Raw genomic sequence first — 20,008 nt, 5'->3', positions numbered from 1 at the left:
TCAATTCCCCTTGACGCTATACAGACCCACCATGTTCAATTTCCATATGTTCAATTCCCCTTGTCCCTAGAGTGACCCAGCAATTTTTCCCATGTTCAATTTCCCTTGACGCTATACAGTCCCACCCTGTTTAAATTCCCTTGACGCTATACAGTCCCATATTCCCATGTTCAATTCCCCTTTTCGCTCAACAGTCCCAAAATCTATTTCCCATATTAATTTCCCTTGTCGCTAAACAGTCCCACGATTTTTCTCCATGTTAAATTTACATAGTCGCTAAACAGTCCCGGGGGGGGGGGGTCTGTAATGCTAATTCCCATTGTCGCTAGGGTATCCCTATATACTACTTAGAAATCTTCCTATTAGTTGGCATTGGCAGCTAAATTATAAGAGCCAACCAAAGTAGATAACCTTTATGTAACATCGCATGATCATGTAGAGTACCTCGAGATCAGTCACTTCTCTGGCTTTTCGAAGGTATCGATGATGGATTTGGAGTCTCAGCATCCAGCGCTTGAACTCACAAACTGAATGTTCTGTTATTTCAGAACAACGAAATTTAGCTCCTGGGACGTCATTATGCTTTAACGTTTTCGAATACATCTTCTCAGCCGCTGTCATTGTTTGTCCTACATTTTCACTTTTGTGTGTCACATGATACCCATAACACATTTACATGACGTTTCGTCGATCTCTGCTATGGGGGCAGAGGCCAGTTTTTATATACAAATTTATTGCCGCAATCAGCAACCTAGTATAAAAAAATCATAAAAAAATCCAACACACAAGTGAGGTCAAAAAGGTCCATATTTTTAGATACCTATATTAAAACAAAGCACAAGAATATTATTCACTTGACCAGAGAAATCAATGGCAATTCATAGCAGAAGTTTATGCACCCAAACCCCTATTTTATACATGCATTTTTCACATCCAAAGGCCATTTTTGACAGCATGCGGTGCTAACAGTGCAAACGCAAGCCCTTACCCTGGATTAAAATTTTGAAAAACATTGTCTACTAAGTAGTTTGATGCAGTTCAGAATAGTTGTCATCCAAGCCGTTTTTGAGATACTCTACTTGTCTTGAACCAACGTGTCTACTGATATGGGAGGTTAGCTCTTCTTCCTAGCCGACTATTGGTATTTCACTATCAACATACTGCAGAACAACTATGGAAGGTGTACATGCCTTACATCAATTTCAAGAACAACACAAGCCCGAAACACCTAGTTCACAAATATATCCATATCTATAAATAGTAAACAATAATAGCTGCAAAAGTCACACAATAGCCTTAAGAAATTTGCCAGGGGCCAATTTACGAAACTGGACCCTACCACCTACATGTATATGGATTTGTGCTGTCCCGCCAGCACCCCAATCGCAACCAATTGGTGCTTACATAGTGGGTTATGCCATTTTATTGTCGATGCCTATGTTTCAGTACTTTTTCACGGGGCTGTCATGGACTAGGTACATTTTCTCCAATTGGATACTCGTATACTATTCGAATATCATAAAGGCCATGCCTGTTTAATACATTTCTTTACAGTTTAAATAGGAAAAAAATAAGAATATTGTAGCCTTATGGACAGCGAGTCTAGCCTCTAATTAAAAAAAAAAACAGTTACAAATTATGTTCATTCATCGTAAAGCTTTCGTTGGTAAAACAGCGTGAGCGGTAGTACTAATACTAGTGCCTCTACTTCATAGACGGGGTTACGACATCACAGCTAGGTGGGTGGGTGTTGTCAACATTGACGGACAATATTAATTTATTCATTAATACCTACTATTATTCAATCCCAAACGACAATTGGTACGATTCTCGGGTATATTTCATATTCCCATATAAACTGATAATAAATTATCCATTTAACTCTTTAATTTGACGATGTTATGTCGGGAATGCATGTATAACCACAGGAGTCTGACGTTTTATCAATAAAGCACGGCGAACAACATGAAATCTAACAACATGAAATCACCTTATCGGTAATATAAATGGTGATAAATCGGTTAATTCGCCGGATTGGATTCATGCGATGTTCGTCCGAAAGTTATTTGTCTGTCTTTTGAATGTATATGTGTAGTTTTTTTAGTCTTCTTGCGATTCTAAAGCGATAAAAGAAGCGTGAGAAAAGTAGAATCAAGCGGAGAGTTGTGGTCACGCTTGCACTCCTTGTGCTCATTTATATTACCGATAAGGTGATTTCATTTTGTCTGAGATTTCGCCGTACTTTATTGATAAAAGGTCAGACTCCTGTGGTATAACTTTCCTAGGTATTAACCTCGTTTCCAGTTTATGGTACATTTGGAAGGATCAAGGTCAGAACGGACCGGTACCAAAAAGGCCCACGACCGAAACGGGCTATTGCTTAAAATGCCCGGTCCGAAAAGGCCCGACCCAAAAGGGCCCATTTATGTATCAATTACCAATTACTGGTATCATGACTACTAAAAGTAACTAATATGTAAATATCAAATCCTTGTTTTACTGTGAAATATCTATAAATAATGTGCAGTAAAGAATCATTTGTGCGGTGTCACATGAAAATATTAGAAAACGTAAAATAAGGAAAGTTCACTAAAAGAATATGTAAAATGAACAAAAAAGAAAATAACGCAATTTACTGAATGTGAGAAAATTAAAAGAAGGCAAATAATAATTGTATAAGAAAACATCGGAAGTAAAGCGAATCAATAATATCTTTGTTATAACATATCAAGACTGAATACGAACTGTGTCACCCACGTGTGGTTTGTGCATGCCAACTTTGTCGTGATAATGCCTTAATTAAGTAATGACGATTTCATTAATGATGTATGAATATTTTCATTTGCGAAGACTATTGACTCTTCCTGTTTCACATACATTCAATATCGTTAATATGTGTGCATGCGTAGTTTATTTTTCTTGATTATAATTTATGCTTTAAATAGACATTTGCTCTATTCTGTGCCTTGTAGGAACCGTTATTGCGTTGTGGTTGCAATGAAAGTCAAGTCAAAATTGGAAGAGAATTAAGAGGTTATTTATAAAAAAATAACAACCAAAAATTGGTATGGTGGGATAGAAAGAGAAAAAGAAGAAAAGATGTAAGGTCTAACTAGTATAAGCAACAAAAGACAAACAAACGCTAATGCCATTTCAGATTTATAAATTTGTTTATAACAACAAGAATTATTGCTAATACATGAATATTAAAATCTAATATCAAGTACTACAACAATATTGCACATAATGGCTGTCAAATAAATTTAACATCAAAATATAGTAAACAATTCTACAATAACAGCAACAAATAATCATCGAACTATAAAAACATGCATACATAGATATTCACTTTTCAATAATAAAAAAAAACTTACAACACACCACAATTGCACACAGTGTCTGTCAGTGTTAATTCATAATTTCCAAGCCATTGTTTTCCTAGTGTAGATCACAGAACGTAAAAAAGCTGGGTAGAAAATAATGTTGAAACACGGTGTTACATCTAGAGATCAAATATGTGGCTATCAGGAAGTTTCATAAGAACCGATGATTTTATTGGACTTTCAAGAAAAGAAAACAATCTCATACAAAATCGTAAATACATGCTTAAAGAAAAGAAAGTTCATTTATGGAACTGTACGTGTGACGCAAAATTCAAGCATTTTGATTTAATACTACATATAGGGTCAAATTTTGATTTCAAGTTACTGCAATATTGTATCGACAACTTTTACTGAAATGTAAGACGCAATTGAACATTTGTAAGAAAATTACATGAAAGCAATCTAGCATATCTCCATTGTGGGTCCAAAAACTATAATGTGAGATCTATGAATATTGCACATTCATACATTTTCTCTTTTTCAAACACAATGACAATGATTTCATTATATAAGTACGTAATCCATGGTCAGTAGCTTCAAAATCTTAATCGTTAGATAGACACAGTAATTTTGAAAGATACATAAATTATTCATGTTGAAGATATTGAAAATATCAGAAAACGTAAAATAAGGAAAGTTCACGAAAAGATATATGTAATGGAAAAAAGTAGAAATGACGATAAATAAAATGTTATGAGTGAAGAGACGAAAGAGACACAAGTACCATACACCTGAAGTTTATAGATAATCGCCTGGGGTAGTTCAGTCAGCAGTGTCTCACTAATCGCTACAAAAACTGTTAAAATCGTATGACACATCAAGCTCTGTTGAGACTGGAGGCATGGGAAAGAGTTGTGATTGTAGAGACTTGTATTCGCGTTTTAACTGCGATTATCAAAGATTCCTAACATATTTAAAAAATCTGAGATAGAAAACAAGTAAAGGAAGTGTGAAAAGTACAATGCTATCGCGATTCTTTCCTGGTACTACAATCTGTGTAATCTGTAAAGTTCTGCTGTTTGTTATCAGTGCTTTATTTCAGTCTTGGTCTTCATCATCACTGACCAGTGCTTTAGTTTTTGCAGCTCAGTGTTTTAGCAATATATGTAAAAATGTAATTGACTTAGAAGTGAATAGATATGTGTATTGTAGAAAAGCTGTCTCCTTCTTCTTCTTATTTGTATTATTAATATTTTTATTATTAATCAATCTTTTAACCCTGGCCTTTTACGTCCAGGTCCTTTCTGACCCGTTACTGGCCTTTCTGGACCGGGCCTTTTTAACCCGGCCTTTTTCTGTACCGTTCCTTTCTGACCCGTTACCAGCTGGAACACTATCGTCCTTATCTGGAATCGGGGCACAATTAATACTTCCAGTTCAGTACCCACGAATGTAGTTCTAGTCTATTTTAAAATATTTTTTCCTCTTTCATTTTGGTGGTGATAGAAGAGTTTTATTTATGTATTTTTGGTAGGGATTTAAAGGTAACTGTTTATTCTTGATAATATGAGCTCAGGGTGTTGTTGTCGTTGTGTATTTCGGCGACAGTGCAGTGAGAAATAATAATAATAATGAGGACTTTGTATAGCGCCTAATCTTTAGAAGCTCTAAGAGCTTTACAACATTAGACAACACCTATAAGATAAAAAACATATAATAATATTATTACAAAAACAAACACCATGAAATTAGACAAACATTAAAAAATAAAAAACATGCTGAGAATATATAAGGTAGGAAACATTATTAGGTCTTTAAGTTGGTTCTTGCAGTCGAAATAAGTGAGTTTTGAGAGCACTCTTGAATGTGATCACTGTGTCTTTGTGTCTAAGTTCAGTGGGCAATTCATTCCACGTTTCTGGGCCCTGGTATGCAAACGAACGCTGTCCATATGAATTTATTTTCATAGTGGGAATAATGAATATATGATTGTCAGAAGAGGAGCTTAAGTATCTTGCTGGTGTGGGTGAGATCGGATAGGTATGTTGGACTAGAGTCCGACAGTGAAACGTAGCACAGAGAACAAATTTTGTGTTTGATTCCGGATCGAATGGATAGCCAGTGTAGGGTACAGAGCAGCGGGGAGGTGTGCTCTGATCGTGGTACACTAAGTATGATCCGAGCAGCTGTGTTTTGAACTTTTTGAAGTTTCTGGAGTAGATATTGAGATGAACCAGACAGAATTGAGTTACAATAGTCCAGTCTTGAAAGTACTGATGAACACACAAGTAATTTATTGGCATCAACTGCTGAAGACGGTGAAGTAATATATCATGGTCTATTGTGTCAATGCTGCAGACAAATCAAGGAGGGTGAGAACTGTAATCTTTCAGCTATCCAACGCAGAGAGATTGTCATTAACTACTTTTAGAAGAGTAGTTTCAATACTGTGGCAAGGGCGATATGCAGATTGTACATTGCTAAAAAGACTGTCTGAATTTAGATGAGATACAAGCTGGGATAGAACAACCTTTTCTAAGATTTTTATATGAATGGGAGATTAGAAACTGGACAGTAGTTCTTTAATTCGTTATGGACTAGTGTTGGTTTCTTCAGCAGAGGCTTTACAATGACAGTTTTACAATAAAGCCCTGGTGATGATCCGGAAGTGAAATCTGTGTTCTGTTTACATGCTGCTATGTTGACACTCCAGCATCTCAAAAAAGAGCAGGTCAACTTTTGACGAGAACTTCACCGTGAAGCCATCTTTGAAGGTATTTTAGATTAACATATGATTTGAATTGATTGTTACACGGTGGAAAGGTCAGTACTGAGAAACAAATGTAGAGAACATATAGTAAAATTAATTGTGTTCTATGTCCTGTCCCGCCTAATATTGTCTGGTCTCTTACGGCATCACTCATTTTAAAACTAAAACATTTATTCATATCGCAAATTTTGGCTATTGAGAAATAAATTCGTTGTATTCACACTTAGCTAACCCTCTGGGTTATATGGGATTTCAATTACAATTTTTAATTAGTTTTGTTGCTATCGGTAGCAATGTACTGTTGCCCTTTCTAGCGCGTGCTTGCAGAATTTTTCTCTGCGGTTGCTACCCAGCGAACCGCATAATTTTCCTTGCCAAGCGCAGAATTCTGCAGAGTTCCGCGGGACGTATAGAAGGCTTGTCCGCGTCTCTACTGGCACCTGTTCGGGTTTCCGAGGGTCACGTTAAGAGCTCCGTACTTACAGACCGTGGGAAAATCTTTTACTATTATCTTACTACGAATACCATATAAGGAAGTGCGCAAAGAAAAGGTAACTCTTTTGTTTATTATTTTCCGCGAATCAGAATTCATAGTTATTTCACGATATCTAAATAAAAAAAATGCAAATAAAATAATATTTCTTTTATAGTAAATTTTTGGAAAGATCTAAAACTAAGTTTCGAAATCTACATCTGTGTACTAAAACCTTTGTGAATATTTAATCATTCATTGTTATGTTTTAAATCAGCAACTTCATCTTGAATATCTGCTTGATCAGTTAAATAAAATTCAGACAATATTTTCATGATCCTGTGAGGTCAAGTCAAGTGTTTCTTGCAGACCTTGTTCAAATAATGATATTTATTTACAATTCAATAGAAATAGTAAATAATGATAATAATAATAATAATAATAATAATAACAATATGTGCAGGTTTGAATATAGAGCAACTGAGTGTTTCTCAAGCTCTTTACAATAATTATTTGTTATATTGAAAAGCTGTTGAGTGTTTATCAAGGCTTTGTACATATGCTGTTAGTTATTATTGTTACAGCCACTGAGTGTTTCTGAAGGCTTTGTTTAATATTAGCCTATATGAATTTAATGAAAAGTTAGCCAATGTTTCAAAGTCTATTACTAAACAATAATTTTAATATAACATCTGAACATTAAACTTTGACATTGATACATGTTAATATCAACTTCTATCATAAAAACTGTTACTTAATTTACATGTTTGTCCAACTGCACACTACCACTGTGTTATACAATCAATGAGTTATTATTTGGAAGCGATGCTCCTGTTAGTTGAGTCTTGAAATTTTAATACCATACAAGTTTGTGACTGTTAATAAACCAGATGAAACTTAAATTTGAATCTGCGTTTCATCCCTTGTCCCATTCTTATTGTTAGGATTCCCCACTTCATCAGAGAATCACAGAGACCTCTTGTAGTTAAGGCCTAAGTTTAAATGTTATTTAACTCTAATGAGAGTTTATCAGCCACAGAGAACATAGCGTGTCATTGAATTGTTACCAGAGGTTTAACTCCAACGCTACACCGTAACAATACTTTTTTCATGATGGGATCAGCTTAGTTCTACTCCACTAATCTGGGATCAACCGAGAATACACTCTTATGAGGGGATCAGCCTAGCATAGATTTAGGTAAGATGGGATCAGCCCATATACTAGTATGCTGGGATCAACCTAGCACATAGCCTACTGAAGCTGGGATCAGCCCAGAATACACATGAAAGCTGGGAACAGCTTAACAGGTTTTCGATCTAGCTGGAGGCAGCCTAAAACAAGTTACTGAAGCAGGGATCAGCACAGAATTCACTTTAATGCTGGGATCAGCCTAGCATCAATTATACTTGAGCTGGGATCAGCCCAGAATATGCAATAGTGCTGGGATCAGCCTAGCAAGAATTTACTGAAGATGGGATCAGCCCAGAATAAACTATTATGCTCGGATTAGCCTAAATCACAGCGTACTTAAGTTGGAGCCAGCCCAGAATACACTCGAATGCTTAGATCAGCATAGCACAGATTTTACTTGAGCTGGAATCAGCCTTGGACCGATTCTATTTGAGCCCAGATTACACCGTAGTGCTGGAATCAGCCTAGCACCGACTGGGAATCATTACAGTCTTGTTAATTCAGATCATATCCCGTGAGTAGCCCCCACAGAGAGAGCCAAGTATTTTAAGTATTGATGTTATTGAAGGGATGCATTTTAATGTTGTAGAATATTGGTAAAAATAAAGAGAGAGAGAGAGAGAGAGAGAGAGAGAGAGAGAGAGAGAATGAATGCATATACTCGTGTAACCTTTCTTTTTTTTACAAAGCAACTTTCCTGTTATTTATTGCGTATAAAAGATATTTATTAGCAAGTTTCTAACCGAAATCAGAACGAAATAAACATGAGCTATCCTGGCTGTCCATCTGGATATTTGGTTGTTAGAAAAAACAGAAATGGTGTAAGTAGTTTAATAAAATATGCAAGGGATTGTTATTCTTTAGCTATATTTATAAAAGGGGATCCTTGCGAGATCGATTCTATTTTTAGCAAGAAGAAATCAGACCCTAATGTACAAGCTGAACATTGTGAACATGACGATGAACATAGCTCAGGGCAAGCAGAACAAGTGATTAATTCAGCAAGACTCTCGCTAGCGGAAATCAAGAGTGATTGCGGTCATCTACAACAAACTGTCGTTTCACTCAGAGAAGAGATTATATCTCTGAAGGCAACCCAAATCACATTGGTGAATATGAATGACCTTAATGCATTCCGTGCTGATGTAAACAATAAGGTACAGACACAATCTCAAACAATAGAACTGCTCCGTAATGAGATTACGTCACTGAAAACTACTCAAAGCGTGTTGATGAAAGAAAATGAAACTCTCCACACCATCACCGAGCAACTTAGAGTTAAGCTGATGAAATCTTTGAGTAAACCCATGTCTTATGCGGATGTCGTTCGCACGAATAGTCCAGCTGTAAGTAACCTATCATGTAGTCCCAATGGATGTGGTGATAGCTCTCCATCAGTTGCTGCTCAGAACAAGATTCATGTGTCTAACTGTTCATCTTCCGTCTTGATTGACTCTAACAAAACTGGTTGCGATACACACTGCCGCCTATCAAGTGAATCTCAGAACAGAACTGCAGTGTCCAACTGTTTGTCTCCCGTGTTGGTTGAGGCTGACGACTCTACACCAGGTACAACGGCAGTGGAGTCACGAACCGGTGTAACGGCCCAAACAACTATGGAAAAGAGTGGGGTCAGTGCTCTGCAAACTCTGGTTTCAAAAAGTTCGGATATAATTTCACAGACTTTCGTTAGAAGACATATCGCCCCCTTCGATGGAAATATCCCACAGATTTATAAAGCCAGTGTTCATCCTGATGTGACAAATGTTGTGCGCACACCCATTCAGAATCAAAATAAACTGTTAACTTCGACTTCGACCAGGATAGAGAACGCTAGGCATCCGATTACTAGCAACAGTAATGTGAAAGGTATAGACTTGAAAACCCCTCCTAGCAAGATACCTACCGTTATTGGGGGTCAGGTAGAAAGACCTAGATCATTTGGTAAATCAGGTTTAGAAATAGGTTCAGAGAGTATTGTTGGACATGAGGATGTTGATGACAAAAATGAGAATGTTGTATTTGAAGGTGTAGTTAGACGTAGAACAAGGCGCTTTTATGTGGGTGGCATTGGCGTCAAATCTACTGCTGAAGGCCTCGGTAAATTCTTGAAAGAATACGATATAGATCCGTCATCCATAAAGTTTATCCACAGTAGACGTAATTGTCTATCGGCCAAGCTGACTGTATATAATTCAGACTGCGACACTGTTGAAAATGATGTAACATGGCCAAAAGGTGTTTATGTAAGAAGGTGGTATGGGAATCAATCTTGGCGAGACAGGTTTAGCAATCGCGATCAGGAGGCAAATGAAGGTGCAGGATGCGATATTCTGTGACTAGGGTGACAGTTAATTGTTCATAAATTTGCCATTATGTTCTGTCGTAAGTTAATGTGTTTTGTCATCTTTGTCATTTTAGTCCTGCTTTCACGATGCATAAGTATTAATATGCCTATATTGCAAGTTAATATGAATCTTAATATACTGACCTGGAATGTTAGAGGAATTATGTCCTCTGCTCTTAGCTTTAGTGCAATGCTGGATAAATAAAATGTTGACGTAGCTTGCGTAACTGAACATAAACTATTACAGCACATACTTCCATTTTGCGATACTATTCGTTCTGATTATAAATGCACTGCTAAGGCAGAGGATATTTCCTCTAATTGTATGTTAATAAAATGTGGTAAAGGAGGAGTTGCAATCTTCTGCAAAACTTCTCTCATGAGATATGCTAACTTTATAGATGAAGTTAATAGTGACAGAGTTGTTGGCATAGAATTCAAATTTCCTGATATGCAAAATGTATATATTTTTTGTGTATATATGCCGACCCTATTATATGGCATAGATTGTTACAAAGCGCAAATTGAGTTGATTCAAAATCTCTATGATCAGTACTCACAGCTGGGGGACGTGTATTTTACTGGTGATTTCAATGCAGTAGCTGAACCAGCCACTTTCAGAGATTACAAAGATAGAGTATTTCATGAGTTCTTGCGATATAATAATCTAGTGAGTGCTGGACATTTAATAATATGCACTGGTTCCCGCTATACGTTCACCCCAGCAAGAACGATGATTGATCATTTTGTACTGTCGGATCAATGCATAGGTAGATTACGAAGTGTGCACATTGTTTCAGATCACGAAGAGCACGCGATATCTGACCACCTCCCTATCCTTACTTCCCTTCGTACAGTGACCTGTGGGAGAGACTTCAGACAGTCTATGAAGAGAAACAACATAGCCTGGAATAAATTAAACGCTGATATCTTGAAAAACTATCAATCTGAGCTGGACCTTCGCCTGAAAACTTTAGATATAGATACTATTTCGGACAATGTTGATAGCTTTTACCAGCACATTGTTAATGCAATACAGCAGTCAAGCGACATCGCGCTTCCAAAGTCTAAATTCAATTATCATGCCAAACCATATTGGTCAAATGAACTCAAAGAAGCACATAAACTTCAAAGACAAGCTAGGTATACTTGGATAAATGAGGGAAGACCGAGGGGTAGTCAATTTAATTCTTACAGAGAATATAAAGATAAGAAGAGAGACTTTAGAAACGTTCAAAAACTGGCTGTGGAAAAATATATGGGGGAGGTGTATGAAGAAATTGAAAAAGCACATGAATGCGATGTAAGACACTTTTGGAAAATGATCAACATTAAGAGAGGGAACAATACAAATTTTTGTCAGGAACTATCAACTGATGGAGTTTGTGTCCGTGATGATGATTCCATCGCAAATGGCTTTGCTAGATACTATGAGGACATTCACACGCCGAATTTAAACCATAGTTTTGACGGAAACTTTTATGAATTTATAGAGAGAGAATTAAATCGGGGTCTACAGGACGAAGTAAGCCATATCGAGGCCTTACAGACCAGTATCAGTTTAAATGAAGTAAGAGAAATCATTAAAGGTCTAAAGAAATCAAAAGCATCGGGCCATGATCAAATTTGCAATGAACATTTGATCTATGGCAGCGACTACCTCATCGAGTGTATGACAATTTTATTTACTCGGATGATTGATCAATCTTACATACCTGTAGATTGCAAAAAAGGGTTAGTAATACCACTGTACAAAGGTAACAGAAAATCAAAGAACTCCCTCGAAAGTTACAGGCCTGTTACTTTACTGCCTGTTATCTACAAAACCTTTGAGAAAATTATTCATGAACGTTTGGTAACTTGGCTCAAAGATACTAATTCTAGTATACCCAGTTCACAACAGCATGGTTACCAAAAAGGTTTAGGCTGCACAACAGCGAGTTTTGTGCTGTTGCAATCAGTACAATATAATGTAAACATGGGTTCACGGGTTTTTGCTGCTTTTCTTGATACAAAAAAGGCATTTGATACCGTGTGGCACGAAGGACTGCTTTTTAAATTATTCACGTTGGGAATTACGGGTAAATCCCTTTTGATATTTTTTAACATGTATACAAATTTACAGAGTAAAGTTCTTGTAAATGGGCAATTTTCAGATTGGTTCTCAATTGGCCAAGGAGTGAGACAAGGGGGTGTTTTGTCAACCCTGATGTACACAATATTTATAAATGACTTGCTGCTACAGTTAGAAAATAGTGGATTTGGAGCAAAGATTGGATCCTTAGCTGTGGGAAATCCAACCCTAGCTGATGATATTTCACTTTTGGCTATATATCCTAGCAATCTACAAAAGCTGTTAGATATAGCATACGACTACAGTAATAAGTGGCGATTCGAGCTTAGTGTTACAAAGTCATACATTATCATTTTCGGACCCCAATACAAGAATTTTATCAATATGAAATGGTATCTTGGCCCGTCATGTTTGCCGGTCACCGATTCGGCAACACACCTGGGTCACCGGATTAACTCAAATCTGACGTCGCATGACGCAATACTCGATGCATGCAAGAAAGGGAAAAAATCTTTTCACGGTCTGTTTGGTATTGGCATTAAACCGAATGGTTTAAATCCTTTGGTTGCTGCAAATGTAATTAAAAAGGTAATTTTCCCTTCAATGTTTTATGGAAGTGAATTATGGTGTAACATTTCAAAAAGTGACCTCGCTTTATTGGATAAAACTCTGAGGTATTTTGCCAAACATTTACAAGGTTTTCCAATACATACAAGATCAGACATTGCCCTGGGAATGCTAGGATGGACATCAGCGCAGTCCGAAATTGATAGAAGAAAATTGATGTTTTTACACAGATTGTGTTTGATGCCTAACAATGTACATACTAAACGTGTGTTTAACGTTGCGTTATTTCACTTCATTCTGAGCGGATGCATGTCAAGCTGCGGGTTAATTTCAAATTTATATTATACCTCAAAGAAGTTTGACTTGCTCGGGTATCTAACTGATTATTTACATCATTCTGAAATTCCAGATAAACATAATTGGAAAGAAATTGTAAGGTCAAAAATTGTTGGTCTTGAAAATAGCCTCTGGAGAGTTCGTATGTCTAATCAAGCAGATTTTGATAGATTCTCTTCGATACACGAATACTTACGACCTGCCTCAGTGTGGCAGTCGGCTAAAACTAGACAACACACTAAGGTATTTACATATGTAGCTAAACTATGGGCTGCTGTTCCACAAACACAGCTTTATATGTGTATTAGATGTGGGAATGTTTATACAGACTTGATACTTCATTGTTGTGTTAGTTGTCCTTATATGTCGAACTTTCGAAATTCTTTCTGGGATTTCCTTACTGATAAATTTCCCCTGAGCCTGCACATTACGTTATTTGATGCAGAAGATGAGCTGCAACTACAATATCTTTTAGGTAAAAGGTTACCATCAGGAGTAATCGACAAAGAAAACTCCAAGCTATTCGTCCTGTATGCAGCATACTTTGTCATGCAGTGTGCAGCTATCTTCTGTAAATAAGGTACTGAAACTTGCAACTTATGAGTTGACGAACACTTTGTTGATTGATATTGTGTAAGAATTTGTATTCCAATATAGAATATTTTTTTTTTTTTTTTTTTTTTTTTTTTTTTTTTATATTTATTGATTGTATTCAGATGATTTATTCTTATATCATGTAATCTTCCATGGAAGGAAATAAAGATGATGATGATGATGATGATGAGGTATTTATATTCAAAGCAATTTTCAAATCTTTTAGTAAAGCAAATGTAAAGTTAACTTAAGATAAAACAGACTAGTATTCACACTATCAAACGGTAATTCATATAATTTGACTCAATGTAATATATTTATTGATTTTTGATGCTTTCTTCGCATTATGTTGACAAAAATGTTTAAAGATTAATTGATGAGTACAACAATAGCATAACGTACTGTTATCATTAATTTTATATCTACTTTTGTCGTTGAATTGTTGTCTTTTGAGTAAAATCTCGAACAAGTAAACCAACTCAGACTAAAAGAATGATGGGAAAGAACAGCATTTAGATCTAGATAGATATCTGTTGTTTTGATTTTTGGATTCACTGTGATATGGCGTTTACATTTTAAATTAAGATGGGGATATTGTCGTTTGGGTTGCTGGATCAATGGGGGCATTCCGGTTAAGAATTTTTGAAGCCAACTATTGGGGCGAAAATGGTTGAAAAAAGCAGAAACGAAGTAACCAGAAAGGCTACCTGCTATGCAATGTGGCACAAACCAACAACTACGAATTTATAAGAAATCAGTTCCTTATCGCTCCATATTGGCAACATTCACTAGGAACATACAATGGCCACACTACTTTGGAAAGTGATTTTTAAAACAAATTTCATGTACAATAATGCATTCATAATGGAATGTACTATTAATCATACCTTACCTCATAACTAATATCAGAATCCAGAAAAGGTGTTAATTGAACCATCTTTGTAACATTTAAAAGTCTATTTTCATAACCTTGTCCAATCACTGACTTTCCTGTACATGTAGTTAGGTAAAATCAATAAAACTAATTTATCTAAGTCACAAAGTGAAAATTTAAGAAGAACCGACAGCATTGTGAACAGAATTGTGAACTAAATCCAAACTAATCCTAAAAGTTATATCACAAATCGAAAAGTGTAAAACGTTTCGAATTAATTCCATGTCTTGAACGTAGCTGTTAAAATAGGAATGAATAATTTTGTTTATAAAAACATAAGACACAATAAGATGATCATAATGTGGGTCATACGTTCTTTTCCAGAATATTCCAGATAAAAAGGCCATGTCAAAATGTTTACAAATTAACATTATCTTAAAGTACAATCAACAGTCTTGACGAAAACTTAGCTATCTAAACAGGCTGTTTACAAATGATCATTTGCTTAAACTACAACCTACAATACTGGATAAAAGCCAACACACATCATTGAGGTACATAACATAGTTTACTTCTTTCTTATTGCTACCTTGCAATCATATTTAAATTATTACAACACCATAGCCTTATTAAAGTTATGGCCCGTACTCCTCCATCTTTATCTTTATTATTTCGGTGCTGCAGCAAGATGACAGTATTGCACCTCGCAGAGTCAAAACTAAAAAACGAAAAAACACTAATTTAGACTAAATGTTACAAGCTGATTGTGTAACAGGTATCACCATGGTTTTCCGAAGGTTCAGCAATTGTGAATATTAATTGTGGTGAAAACTTTGCAGTCTTTGATGGTTCTTGTGAAAATATAAATTTATAATTATCCAATTCTTTTCTAGTTCCTTTATGTTTTATCAAAATGTACCAAGATATTTGGTATCAGTTTTAAGTACTTGTAAAATGCATATGTCTATATTTTAACGTACGTTTATCTAAGGGCTTCCAAGACTTCATTTGATACTGAGGTCCTATTTCTTGGTATGTAGTCTTAACTGGATGTAACAGATCTGGAATCTAGATTTGGGGATGTTTTCAAGCCCATCCTGTAATGCATTAGAGTGGTGATATCAAAATTTTACAAACATGTTTTAAGATAGGTCTAACTAAGCTTTAGAAAGCGAGTGTTAAGGTTATGTTGATTGAGTATACGTCAAAAAATGGAATGGATGAGCGAAAATCATTTTTTTTAAATAAAAAAGTACACTCGAATCGAAATTGTTTCGAAGATACATATAAAAAAAGAATATAGCTTTAATATTTGATAAATCCCATGTGACTTTAATTATTAATATTAATATTTTTATCATTGTTATTATTATTATTATTATTAAAGACTCTTTCACGATACGTTCATTAAACAAAAACTACACAGAGGCGGAGCCTATGTTCCTCAGCCATATCAAACAAGTTCTTTCCCCGGACTTGGAACGTATGTAGTTTTTTATTTATTACATATCTTCTTTTTCTTCATACATTCCTTTGACAAATTTTTAATTTATACCTTTTAAGAAAATTAATTAGGCATTTGTCGTTTTATGAAAGATATTGTACAAGCTTTAACATGTGCATGTACGTATCCAGGGCTTATCCTATGTATACTATGCAGCTGCATCATCGATCTGTCTGCATTGCAGATATATATTTTTACTCTTCAGCATTGAATTTTAACAATGTTGTATGGAACATATGAATGGGTTTAATCTGTAGTAGGCAAGTTAATTTTTTCCTTACTTCTTAAATGGGGGCCCGGAGTGGCCGAGTGGTCTAAAGCGCTCACCGTTACGGATCATTGCCATCTCACCTCTGTCTGCGTCGGTTCGAGTCTCGGATTCGGCTAATGTGGTTTTGTGAGAAAGCTTGCCAGTAGCTTCTCGTGGGTCGGTGGTTCTTTACGTGTTTTTTCCGGGTTCTTCCTCCACCATTAATACTGGCTGCCATGTATGGCCTATCTTGTGCTGAAAAATGGCGTTAAACCCAACAGCAACAACAACAACAACAACTTCTTAAATGAAACATAGGTTTTGGATCATTATTTGACCTTTTTCTTACACTCTACTAACTAAATAGACACGCAGTGAACTATATTTGCATTTGTACCTAATGTGTCACATGACTGCGATATGATATCGATATTCCAGACCACGTGATTTTGTTTTGTATAGAGAGCTACGCACTCATTTTATCTTTCACCATAGTTTACCAAGAGGGCAGACGTTTACATGGTCCATCTTTGGACCTTGGACCTCGATATTCAATACGTAAAAGAGGTAAAGTAGAAGAATATGAAGGATTTAGGAAACTTCAATGAAACTGTGAATAATTGTCATTCCAAGGTATTGTGAAACTTTCCTTCAGTATCTCAACAAGGAAGTGATTTAATTCATATTTTTACTTCCTTGCTAGTCAACGTCCCGTCACACAAGCAACTTATGCATTAAACAACAATCAGTGTGTACAGGTTAAATGGCAGAAACCCAAGAGGCTACTTATAAACAGTTGATTTGCCCAATATGTTTGGAAATATTCGACTCACCGAAAGTTCTAACGTGCTTACATACATTTTGCGAGAAGTGCATCTGTAGACATGCCCGTAGTCTCAAAGAGGCGGCGACAAAGTCAGAGATAATTACGTGTCCCATCTGCAGAAATCCCAGTCCATCTCCCGCTGTCGACCAGACACCAGATGAGTGGGCAGCTAAACTTTCTAACAATGCCATCGTTTTGTCGCTTTGGGCGTCAAGTCAGGACAACAAAAGTGACTCTGTTTATTGCCAGCCATGTTTAATTCTTGGAAAACGGAATATCTCTGTGGCATATTGTGTCACATGTTCAGAGTATCTCTGTAATAATTGTTACAGTTGTCACAAAAGTTTTAAAATAAGCAAGGATCATTCAATCACCGTACAGTCTGTGTCTGCAAAGCAAAACAGGATTTCTTCTCAGCAAGATATGTATCGCTGTACAATACATGGAAAACAATACAAATATTTTTGTTCCAATCACAAAGAACTTTCCTGTTGTGACTGCGCATTCAAAGATCACAGAAAATGCGATGAACTCTTGCTTGTAAAAGATTTATCTAAAGGACCCAAAGAAGGACAAGAATTCAAACAAGTATCGGAACAATTAGATGCAGCGAAAAAGATGTTTGCCACATTGCTTGAAAGTACATCCACAACTTTAGATTCCATTGAGCAGCAAAAGATTGCAATAACCAAGTCAGTTCAAGATTGGTCCATCACCATTAAAGAACTTATTGATAGACTAGAGACTGCAGTTCTTGAAGAATTGAACCAGATTTGTAAACAAGAAAAGATAAAAGCATCAGATCAAATTGTGGAATGTAAGAGCGCAATAGCTGCCATTGAAACGTCTGAAGAAATGCTAATGGGGAGTAGAAAATTGGAGGATGATACGAAAATATTTATCACAACGGCCAAAGTGTCCCGACAAGTTCTTAAATATGTTGAAAAATACAAGACAATGGAAAATAATTTGGAAATTATTAAATTAGAATTCCATTTTGATAGCACTTGTGAAGGAATCACTCAATCCTTGTCGTCCATCGGTAAACTGACAAGAAGGGTGATCAAGCTTCCTAAACTGTCAGCTGATTCGTCATTTGTGAAGACGAAAATTCCAACAATTCAACAAGATTCAATGGTCACTTTTAGTGCCAAGATTCCCGATGATGAAAAAATATGCAGTATATATTCGGGTGTTTTCCTGTTTGATGACCGACTTGTGCTTTGTGATGAGGCAAATAAGAAACTAAAACTGTTTGATAGGTATTTTCAGTTTGTGTCACATCTTGAAATGGACAATGTACCTAGGTATGTATGCCGTGTAGATGAAGGTGTTGTGGCTGTAACTGTATATACAGATATTAAGCTTGTGTCTGTTACTAATACATTGGGACATCTGAGGAGTATATCTGTCAGCAGTCATTGCTATGGAATAGTCTCCTACCAACAGAACATTATTGTAGACATTCATGGAGATTCGTTGCTTACTTATGATACTTCAGACAAAATCATCAATAGGATTACGTCATATGACACATTGGGTTTTCATAATACACACTGTGTCAGCCAGGATGGACAGAGAATATATTACACTAAAAAGAATGCAGTAGCAACCATGGATATGAAAGGAAATAAACTAAATAAATTTGAAAGTAATGATCTGAAAGGAGCGTCAGGGATCGTGGTAGACAAACAAGGGATCATTTACTGCTGTGGAACCGAGTCTAAAACTGTGATACAGCTTACTCGAGAAGGGAGACAGCTCGGTGTATTACTAACACACGATCATAGACTTGAGAATCCTCTTGGTATATGTTTGAATGACAAGAATGACACAATTCTTGTGTTTCAAAGAAGATCAAATGACGTGAAAATGTTTAAAATAAGTTAGTAAAAAATGGGGATTTCCTAAATTCGGAAACTCAACAAATGGCCTTTTTGTTATTACTAATGTGATATGTGGCAAATCAATCTACCTTTGCCTGATCAATTAGACGATAACATTGTCAACATATGTTTCAAGCCATTATTGAAATAATTATGCATTTTCATTTCTTTAATGACTTGTTCTACATAATTCTTTGAGAGTATGTCAAACCGATTGTTAAAGGTGATGTCGTAAGCATTTGTCACTCTTTTGAAATTAGCAAAGTTCCAATCTTTCTCAGTCCTTGAATTTTTCCTTTCTTATATTCACACACCTTAATTGATGTACATCCGCAAATTGCACAATTAACGACTTTGCCATAAGAGAAATCAGACAAAGATATAAATGCATAAAAAAAATTTCGGAAGGCATGTTTTTGAATTTGTTTCCACAGTGATTTGGTATTTGAATTTATTTCCAAATGATTATACATTCTCAGATAACTGTTGTTTATTCTTCTGGTGAAATTCATCCCATATTTCAAATAATACATATTATAGAGTTTTCTAAGCAAGAGAATCAAAATTACCAATAGAAAATATATTTTTTGAATCAATCAGTTGATGCTATCATTTAATATTGTACGCATTGGTTACATAATGTTAGCTTTTATCTGTTCTTACATGCTTTAGACAAAGTCAGCTGTTGGGAAAAGTTTCTTTTCTCTAACTAATTAATGAAAACTGTTACTGCCCACCGAAATAAAAGGTCTACTATAGAATAATAACATTGAGAGAGAGAGAGAGAGTCTAATTAAATGAGAGGAAATATATTCATTGCTTACTAACGATACTTCAGACAAATTCATCAATAGAATTAAGTCAAATGACAATTTGGGCTGGCGTAATAAATACTAGGTCAGTCAGGATGGTCAAAGGATATATTACACTGCATGAGATACCATGGTAACCGTGGATATTAAGCGGAATACATTGAATACTTCGGAAAGGAGC

The 20,008-nt window shown here is 35.8% G+C and overlaps 1 protein-coding gene across 1 annotated transcript in view; it reads left to right on the top strand.

Moving 5' to 3' along the window:
* The window catches only part of LOC149799632 (E3 ubiquitin-protein ligase TRIM56-like), a 55,759-nt gene extending 36,469 nt beyond the window's left edge, over nt 1-19,290 (top strand). The window contains exon 2 of the mRNA XM_089958227.1: nt 17,067-19,290. Coding sequence (XP_089814353.1) covers nt 17,067-19,019 — 1,953 coding nt within the window. The 3' untranslated portion in view covers nt 19,020-19,290. The remainder of the gene's footprint in view (nt 1-17,066) is intronic.
* The last annotated feature ends 718 nt before the right edge of the window (nt 19,291-20,008 follow it).

The sequence above is a fragment of the Sinohyriopsis cumingii genome, chromosome 5, assembly GCF_028554795.1.
Source record: "Sinohyriopsis cumingii isolate HCF-2022 chromosome 5, ASM2855479v2, whole genome shotgun sequence".
Classification (NCBI taxonomy): Eukaryota; Metazoa; Mollusca; class Bivalvia; order Unionida; family Unionidae; genus Sinohyriopsis; species Sinohyriopsis cumingii.
Note: the sequence above shows the minus strand (reverse complement) of the source record. Positions and strands in the feature narration are given on the sequence as shown.